This window comes from Aspergillus ibericus (assembly GCF_003184845.1).
Source record: "Aspergillus ibericus CBS 121593 unplaced genomic scaffold BO80scaffold_17, whole genome shotgun sequence".
Lineage (NCBI taxonomy): Eukaryota > Fungi > Ascomycota > Eurotiomycetes > Eurotiales > Aspergillaceae > Aspergillus > Aspergillus ibericus.
The window spans coordinates 351447-359923 of NW_020292115.1; the positions used below are offsets into that span (position 1 = coordinate 351447).

The window sequence follows — 8477 nt, forward strand, 5'->3', positions numbered from 1 at the left end:
TATCATACTGTACTGGTCCATCACTTTTTATGTAACTAAAATTATTTTATAATTATTAGAATTTATCTTAAGAAATCTATTGAATACTTATGGTCTAATTTATAGACATATGTATATAGCACTATTATTATCTATATATATATTTTTTAGATCTATTATGATTTAATATATGAATACAATATTTCAACTTTTTTTCTATCTCAATTATAGACCTGTTCTTCGTTCATCACACCAGGACCCAATCTAGTGTTTCTCAGCGCTAGCGCGCTACGGACGGAAATAAACATATGCATTCCCTGCTAAAAGCCAATAATATTCACCGTTTCGCTACCACCTTGATGGCTGACCTAGATCCAATTAACTGCCACGAACGCCATAACCCGCATCAAAACTCCAGAAGTCCCAATCAATTACGGTGAAAGAACAACGAACGCATGTGCTCTCAGCGGGCGATAAAGCCGAGTGCCTAGAATGTCGAAAGAATCAAGGTATTATACACAAAGTGGCGTGTCTTGCACGCTGCCCAAGGACAATGACGAAGCTACCCCTGCCCGCATGCCAGATGTCGGGAGATATAATAGACATAGACTTGAAAGAACAAGTCAGCTGTCTCAAACAAGTAAAGGGAAAGAAATTCACGTAGGGGGGCCGGCTTCAAGCTGTCCCAGCGTTCGGTTATCGTTCGCAAGTGAGCTATTCCCATTTCTTCTTGGGGCACGGTTTTCACGAAATCCCAGGTTCAGATTGAAGTGGCCGACGGAGAACAGCCCTAGTCTCCGAGCCCTTCCATCAGTCTGTGCAGACGACGTATCAGCCACGGTAGAGGTGGGCTGGTGGTTGGAGTTAGATGCCCTCCAAAGGCGCAACCGAGAGAACCATACTCTGTTGGTTAGAGGCCATCGCTGCACACGCCGCTCCGAAAAGACCGATTCAGACCGTAAAAGATTCACTCTCCCGCCTATGAAGACAGCTTGTGGTGGGCTTGGAGCTGTCACCCGTGCGATGCCACGTCGACCAGGACTTTCTGAGCTAGGAACCATCTCAGAAGTTTCCACACGAGGTTTCGGGACGTAGTAGTCTGCCTTGCATAGAGGACAACAAGCTCGCCGGCTTGTCAACCATGGATCAACACAGGAGGCATGAAAAGCGTGCCCACAAGTAAGTCCTCGTATATCATCTTCGTCCTCAATTGTGTCGAGGCAAATAGCGCAAGTATCGCCAGGGTTTGTGAGAAGATCTGCGGGGACTGCAGTGCGTATATGGTGTTCATGGTCACCATTTTCCTCTACGATAGAATGATTCAGCACGTGATTACGGGGCTGGTCCGTGGCTGCCTGATTCATGTCGTCGGCCACTCCAGAGACTCCGGGATCGGGTTCGGAGTGACCCAGGCTCTTCTCTTCTGATTGCGGAAGTGTTGTCTCCAGGTGTTCAAGCGGTGCAGAAACCTGCGACGTGGTGGAGTCAACCCGCCGATGGCCTTTGAGTGGCAACGCTGTCATTGATGAAGGTGCACCAAGAGAGGCAGACAGCGCGTAGTCATCTTTCATACTTTGTGGCCTGCTATTCAGCGCCGAGATCCCGCCTGCGGTGGAGAGGCCTTCGTTTTCACGCGAGGACCTCCATGCTTTATACTTGATGAGTGGAAATCTCTCGTTAACGTCATCCATGCTCATCAGCTTCTTTTCCCTGCGTCTTCGGTGTGTCCTAGGCATGGCCACAAGATCTATGGGTTCGCCTGTTTCTTGACCGCGTAATTGGCGATTTCGTTGATTATACCGAAAACAATATTTTACCCCCACAATGATCCTGAAGTGTAAGAGTCAGATGCACATAAATACAATGTGGCGACCTAGTGATACCGACTTGAACATACCATAGATTGGTGAAGACAACACCAAATCCAAGGGCGACGAAGAAAAGGAGTGGCGAGCTAGTAGGACTGGAGTTGCTGTCACTTCCATTATGATCTGTGCTAGTGGCAGTGGAAGGAGAGCCCGTGGTTGTTGGGGACATGTCGACGGAAGAATGCGACAACGGAAGGGTGGACAGCGTCCACTTCGATGAATAAATCAGCAAAGGAAAGCCGATGGGAAGTTAGGAACAGATGGCGATGGCAAAGGACTGAGTGCAGTGTATCAACTTGAAAATGAAACAAGCACACTCCTAAAGAATGTGTTGCCTCTGCGAGTTCGGTCGACGATAGCAATTCAGTTCATCTAGATGAAGGCTCCAACTCCAGACACACGTAAAGGGACGGCCCGGACATATCATCACTAAGAGCAAGAGCAAGTATAGCGAGGGCTTCAAAACCCTTGTGTATGGTACGTAAGCTGATGCTGTTGAATCATCAGTTTCAACATGGGGAGGGGGTAGTGAAGACGAATACTTCACGGAGTTGGCAAACAGAGACACCTAAGGCTGGGATGTCCGAGTCACGGGGCTGGCGATCCATTACGGAACATGGTGCAGCACATTATAGCCATCAGATAAGTGTTGGACTTATGGCGATATCTATGCAACACTAACTGAGGAGGCATTCTATCTCTCGCATTGACGTATATAATATCGTGTGATATGTGTATACCATCATGCAGGTAGACAGTTATTCCACAGTATCTATAGCATACACCTGCGTAGTCGCACAGTATACTAGATAGCGGAGTGGGGACAATCCTCTCTACCGGTCGGTACGTAATAAATGTAAGCGAGTTTATAAGACAGGGGAAGGCAATTACTCGATACAGGACAAAAAATGCCAATTCCGGGAAACTTTGTTATGCCCATCGGATTTCACTTAAGTAGCTACTGAGTCAAGGAAGAGCAAGCAAAACAGGCACCATTCTGGCAACGAGCACACAAGGAAGCATACCTGAACAAAATGGACAGCGCAGCTTCAAGCTCACCAGGAGATGTCAACCCTGTGGTCTTCTTTGATATAGCATTAGGAGGTATGTGTGTCAGGCAGATGTCCATTTCTTTCCATCTATTTCTTGTTACAATGTACGACCGGGTGATCAATTACATCTACCATTGACACCAAGGAGTTTCTTCCACAATGTCGAACCACGACCATGGCGCGATTGTTGGCCCTTTGGGAATCGGGGTCATTTCAAGTCATTGCAAACCGCGAAAAGATAGTAGCTGAGTTTTCCATATTACAGGGGAGCCTCTAGGTCGTATAAAAATGGAATTATTTGCCAATATCACACCCCGAACAGCGGAGAATTTCCGCCAGTTTTGTACAGGTGAAAGTAAGAATGCCCAGGGACGGCCACAGGGCTACAAAAACAGCAAATTCCATCGAGTAGTATGTATATCCATCTGGACACAGTGGATGCTTTGTCACAAGAAGCTGACCCTTTACAAAGATCAAGGACTTCATGATTCAAGGTGGTGATTTTGTTAATGGGGATGGGACAGGATCTTGCACTATTTATGGTACTCCAAGGTTCTCGGACGAAAACTTTTTCTTGAAGCATGACGAGGCTGGCTTGCTTAGTATGGCAGTAAGTTGATGGCTTTTGTCAAGGTTCCATTCAATTATACGGTGTGTAACCAAATCATCTAGAATTCCGGTCCGAACACGAATGGCTGCCAATTCTTTATAACAACCACCGCAACTCCATTTTTGAACGGGAAGCATGTCGTTTTTGGCAAAGTGCTGGAGGGAATGGACGTCGTTCGAATGATTGAGAACACTAGGACGATAAGGGATAAGCCCAACCAAGACATTTCAATTATTCAATGTGGAGAGATGTGATGCATGGAGATTTGGGAATGGTATGTTATGAAGAGACTCCACTGATAGGAAAGATCTGTAAAGCAAAGATGGGGCATGATTTACTGGTACGGATAAATGGCATATAATTTTTTATATAAAACGTACTGTCACTGAGAGGCATGAACAAAACCCCAGGAAGGGAGGGTCAGTCTCAGTATGACCAACAACCTACAGCTTCAATTTAGCAAGGTATTCAGAAGCCAGAGTGACGGCTTCGTCAATTTTGTCAGGATGTACTCCATTGCCTACCGAGGTAGGTCCCTTCCCACCCGCCTTTCCTCCGACCGCGCTAGAGACAACAGCTGCCCATTCGCTAGCCGAGGCACCTTGTTCGCTTGATGTCTATGCAAAAGAAGAAGGCAGCAAATTAGTATTGTTGTCAGAAATGGAATGATTAGTGAACGATGAAAACATACCTTGGAGACATAACAACCGTGGGCAACACGACCCTGTTCGGCACTTGCAGCCAAAACATATACTGTCTTCTCGGGCAACTTGGATTTGACGTAATTCAGCGACTCACTGATGGCTTTCGAGTTCGCAGAGATTGGGAGTTTAGTAACAAGACATGACCTGTCTTGATTCTCCGGGGCTTGGAAAAAGTTGCTTATAGTCTCAAGGGCAACTTTTGATTCAAGCTTTTGTTGCGCCTTCTGGCCGTCGATAATTCCCTTGTTGATACAGGCGAATCGTTCACGGAAGTTAGATTTCTGAACCGCGGAGATTGAAAGCTGGTTAAGCTCGCCCTGGATTTGTTTTGCTTCTTTTTCTTTCTCTGGGGTCATAGGCATCGCTTCCAAACTATCCAGCCGCTTCTGAAACTCTGCTGCCAATCGCTGCACTTCGTGAGCTTCTTCTCCGGTAACAGCAATGATTCTTCGAATGCCTTTAGCAATACCGCCCTCTTCCAAGATGATAAGATCTTTGATGTCCCCTGTCTTCTGCACGTGAGTGCCACCACAAAATTCAATACTAACCTCCTTCCAGCGAGGATCCTTCACATTTTGCAATATTTCACTCAATTCCACACCAACAGAGACAACACGGACTGGGTCAGGGTATGTCTCTCCAAAAACAGCTCGGACTCCCGAAATCTCTCGAGCTGTTGCAAGAGGAAGTTCCTGGGAGTAAACGGCACAGTTCTGGCGAATATATTCGGTTGAGATTTCCTCTACTCTGGCCAAATCCTTGTCCGAAATGGCCGATTTATGAGAGAAATCGAACCTCAGCTTTTCGGCGGCAACGAGGGATCCCTTTTGCTCCACACTCTCTCCCAGGACAGACCTGAGGGCGAAATTAAGAATATGCGTCCCTGTGTGGTTGTTCCTAATAGGCCACCGACGTAATTCGTCGTATTCACAGATGACGCTGTCACCCACAGAGAAAGAACCGTACTTCATGAACCCAGTATGAAGTACGTACCCAGCATAAAGCTGGACATCACCGACCTCAAGCTCGGCCTGTCCATCGATAACGATCCTACCTGTGTCGTTCTCTTGTCCACCCTGTTCAGCATAAAAATTTGTCAGATCAAGAATAATTCCTAATTGCTCGCCGTCCGGTACATCGTTGGTGGACGAATGGAACGTTTTGCCATGGTATATAGCCTTTATCTGAGCGGTAATGTTGCCCTTCCCAAATTTGGCACTGTCGTCAGTTTTGGGAACGTCATTCATGGTTTCCAGTTTGCCTAGGTCATGAACGTCCAACTTGACCGTCTCCGAAGCAGTCTTCTTCTGGCCTCTGCTTGCCTCTTTGGCCCTTAAGCGCGCATCCTCAAACTCACGGTCATCGATCCGTAGCCCGCGTTCTTCTGCCATTATGCGAGTGAGGTCGACTGGGAAACCGAAGGTGTCATAGAGTCTCCAAACATCAGCGCCATGGAGTTTATCGTCTCCCTTGACCTTGGCCTGCTGAGCATAATGTTCAAACTGTCGCTCGCCACGATCCAAAGTCTTAGCAAACGACATCTCTTCTTCATCAAGTATTTCCATGACGTCGAGCTGCTTCTTTCTCAACTCCGGAAACATATCTCCGAGTTGATCAACGACAGTAGGGACAATTTTGGAAAAGAAGTTGCCGATCTCGACCCCGAAGTACTTCCTGGCGTAACGAGCTCCCCTACGTAGAACGCGACGAATGACATAGCCGCGGCCATCATTATTGGGAACCGCACCGTCTGAAATTGCAAACATCAGGGTCCTAACGTGGTCCGCAATGACACGATAGGCAGTATCGATACCATCAGGATCATCGGTACCAAAGAAACCACGGTATTCCCTTGCTCCGGTGACATCTCGGATGGTTTCAAATATGGGGGTAAAAACATCCGTATCGTAATTCGACGACTTGTGTTGTAAGACCGACACCAACCTTTCGAACCCCATTCCGGTGTCCACATGCTTGTTGGGCAACGGTCGCAATGACCGATCTGACTCACGGTTGTACTGAATGAAGACGTTGTTCCATATTTCCAGAACATTGGGGTCATCTTGGTTGACCAAGTGGGCTGCATTACGTCCACCGACACGGTCATAATGGATTTCACTGCAAGGACCACAGGGACCCTGATCACCCATCTCCCAGAAATTGTCTTTCATATTTCCGGGCAGGATATGATCCTCTGGGACGCCAACGGCTCTCCACAGATTCTTTGCCTCTAGATCTGGCTCCAGGCCCCCCTCCGGGTTGCCTTCGAAATAGGTAACATAGAGGCGCTGGGGATCTAAGCCATAGATCTTGGTTAATAGTTCCCAGGAATAGCGAATCGCATCCTCCTTAAAATAATCTCCAAAACTCCAATTCCCAAGCATTTCAAAGAAGGTCTACCGAGTGTTTGACTTAGCACAACATCAACCATGCAACGGGGTAGAAATCTCTCACATGATGATAACTATCCTTTCCCACATCGTCAAGATCCTATAATCACTCGAGTCAGTCTATCTTCCGGCTTCTTCCTTTTTATCCCTTGATTCCAGGTTCTTTCCTTGGCGGTTGTTCACCTGATACTTACATTGTGCTTTCCTCCTGCACGAATGCACTATAGACTATGTTAGGACCAGCCAAACATGGAAGTTGAACTACCGACCTTTTGTGAGTTGACTGCACTCTTCAGGTTTGCAAAGTCGGAATTAGGATCCACTGTGCCCAGAAAGATCGACTTGAACTGGTTCATTCCAGCATTGGTGAACAGTAGCGTAGGGTCAGAATGGGGAACAACAGGGGACGATGCAACTATGAATTTAAATGTTCGTCAGTCTATAACAATTTGACATGTTTCAATCACATAGATACTCACCAAATGTGTGGCCATTTTCCTTAAAATATTGAAGAAAAGTGTCTCGAACACGTTTGGCATCCCATTCCGAGTTATGATGGTTATCTGAAGCCATACTGAACGATCTTGTGATGGTTCTTGTGAGCAAGGTATTTGAAAGTGGGGGAGTGTGAAGGTGGTAGAATGTTCTGGGTTGCGACCTAAAATGTGATAAAAGATGAGTCAAGGCCAATTCCCCCTCCTTAATGAACCTATGAACATGCATTAAGCAAACTTTTTTCAAGTAACACACTCCGTTGTACTGAATTTTCAATGTGCACAGATTATGTGCAAGAATTTAATTAACATATAGTTGGACTATTGGGCCTATCTCTTTCTCTCATCAACAAGGCATTGCTCGTGTGGCTGATGGCACATGTTGGTGAGGAAGTCAATCACGGGAAAAAGCGCCCCGCAGAAAGTGACCCCGAAGGAGATCAACCTCTGGCTAAAAGGTTTGGTCGCCTGCATATCTGTATGTCTTCAACGACAATACCATTGTATTCTCCCAATCTTCTTCTCACCTATACCTAAAAGTTTGACCTTCTAACACAAGGTTTTCTTTAGCGCATTCTGCAGCAGCTGGCCATGTCACTAATGCCAAAGAGAAGCCCCCTGCTTCTTCTTCCACCGATTCGATGTTATTGGATGATACCAAACACACCGTTTACATACATGATCTGGATAGAGAGTTAGAAGAAACCGAGCCTAATGCCGATACTTTTACGTTTCTTCACAGATACGCTGATCAACTTACCGCAATTCCGAGGTTACTCGTCACGAGGGCTAAGACTCCATGCAATGAGTTAGTCCTTTACACCGAGCCTACATCCTTGTCAATCACAAAAGAGGGAGACAATGTGCGGAAGGCTCTGATCGCCACAAGGGATCGCGCTAGACGGGGTCAACAAGGTTGTGATGATGTTTTTTCTGTTGAGAACTATGATAGTAGCGTGATCATAACTGGGACTACAAGCAGCAACGATTCGATTAAAGGCCCTATTGATGGTTATAGTGAGGCAATGGAAGTTGACGTTGATTGCTGAAGCATCGTTCCACCAGCGTCATGATTCTTCGTTTACATGAATAAGGTGTAAGAGATCATACATATCCTTATAATCCCTATAATAGATCTATCATAAAGAATATTAATGTCTAAAATAAATCTTCTTAAGACTTAATTAATAATATATTATGATTATTGAGATAGCCATTTAATATGAAATAAAGTTATATTAGTGCTAACTACTCTAAAGCTTGTAATATAAAAAAATAAATAATAAAAAATAAATATAAGTATTCACTAAAGAAAAATAATACTAGTAGTAGTAAAATAAATAATATAATATAAATATTATGTAATAAATAATATAATTA

The 8477-nt window shown here is 45.4% G+C and overlaps 4 protein-coding genes across 4 annotated transcripts; 2 read left to right on the forward strand and 2 right to left on the reverse strand.

Annotated features, from left to right (window-relative positions):
• Positions 1 to 635: 635 nt before the first annotated feature.
• BO80DRAFT_434417 (E3 ubiquitin-protein ligase RNF103) lies at positions 636 to 2016 on the reverse strand (the record flags this gene model as incomplete). The annotated part of the gene is made up of 2 exons (XM_025720870.1): positions 636 to 1809; positions 1877 to 2016. 2 exons carry the CDS (start codon positions 2014 to 2016, stop codon positions 636 to 638), a joined length of 1314 nt encoding a protein of 437 aa, XP_025575819.1.
• Positions 2017 to 2851: 835 nt separating this feature from the next.
• cyp3 (putative peptidyl-prolyl cis-trans isomerase) lies at positions 2852 to 3901 on the forward strand. Its single transcript, XM_025719341.1, has 3 exons — positions 2852 to 3310; positions 3372 to 3509; positions 3572 to 3901. The coding sequence occupies exons 1-3, from the start codon at positions 3188 to 3190 to the stop codon at positions 3761 to 3763; spliced, it is 453 nt and encodes a 150-aa protein (XP_025575820.1). The 5' UTR covers positions 2852 to 3187; the 3' UTR covers positions 3764 to 3901.
• On the reverse strand, positions 3843 to 7260 carry BO80DRAFT_424696 (alanine--tRNA ligase). Its single transcript, XM_025719342.1, has 6 exons — positions 7083 to 7260; positions 6873 to 7018; positions 6798 to 6824; positions 6668 to 6703; positions 4201 to 6609; positions 3843 to 4126 (listed from the first exon to the last, which is right to left on the reverse strand). Exons 1-6 carry the CDS (start codon positions 7174 to 7176, stop codon positions 3953 to 3955), a joined length of 2886 nt encoding a protein of 961 aa, XP_025575821.1. The 5' UTR covers positions 7177 to 7260; the 3' UTR covers positions 3843 to 3952.
• A 209-nt stretch (positions 7261 to 7469) lies between these two features.
• BO80DRAFT_354334 (uncharacterized protein) lies at positions 7470 to 8146 on the forward strand (the record flags this gene model as incomplete). The annotated part of the gene is made up of 2 exons (XM_025715696.1): positions 7470 to 7575; positions 7668 to 8146. The coding sequence occupies 2 exons, from the start codon at positions 7470 to 7472 to the stop codon at positions 8144 to 8146; spliced, it is 585 nt and encodes a 194-aa protein (XP_025575822.1).
• Positions 8147 to 8477: the final 331 nt, after the last annotated feature.

Bases quoted from the DNA above. Each gene is read 5' to 3' on its own strand.
- cyp3 (XM_025719341.1), top strand. From the start codon at position 3,188: ATGGAATTATTTGCCAATATCACACCCCGAACAGCGGAGAATTTCCGC. The intron at 3,311-3,371 runs GTATGTATATCC...CCCTTTACAAAG, and splicing joins ACAGCAAATTCCATCGAGTA to ATCAAGGACTTCATGATTCA. The intron at 3,510-3,571 runs GTAAGTTGATGG...CAAATCATCTAG, and splicing joins CTGGCTTGCTTAGTATGGCA to AATTCCGGTCCGAACACGAA.
- BO80DRAFT_424696 (XM_025719342.1), bottom strand. From the start codon at position 7,176: ATGGCTTCAGATAACCATCATAACTCGGAATGGGATGCCAAACGTGTT. The intron at 6,825-6,872 runs GTCGGTAGTTCA...CATAGTCTATAG, and splicing joins GTGCAGTCAACTCACAAAAG to TGCATTCGTGCAGGAGGAAA. The intron at 4,127-4,200 runs GTATGTTTTCAT...TCTTTTGCATAG, and splicing joins ACGGTTGTTATGTCTCCAAG to ACATCAAGCGAACAAGGTGC.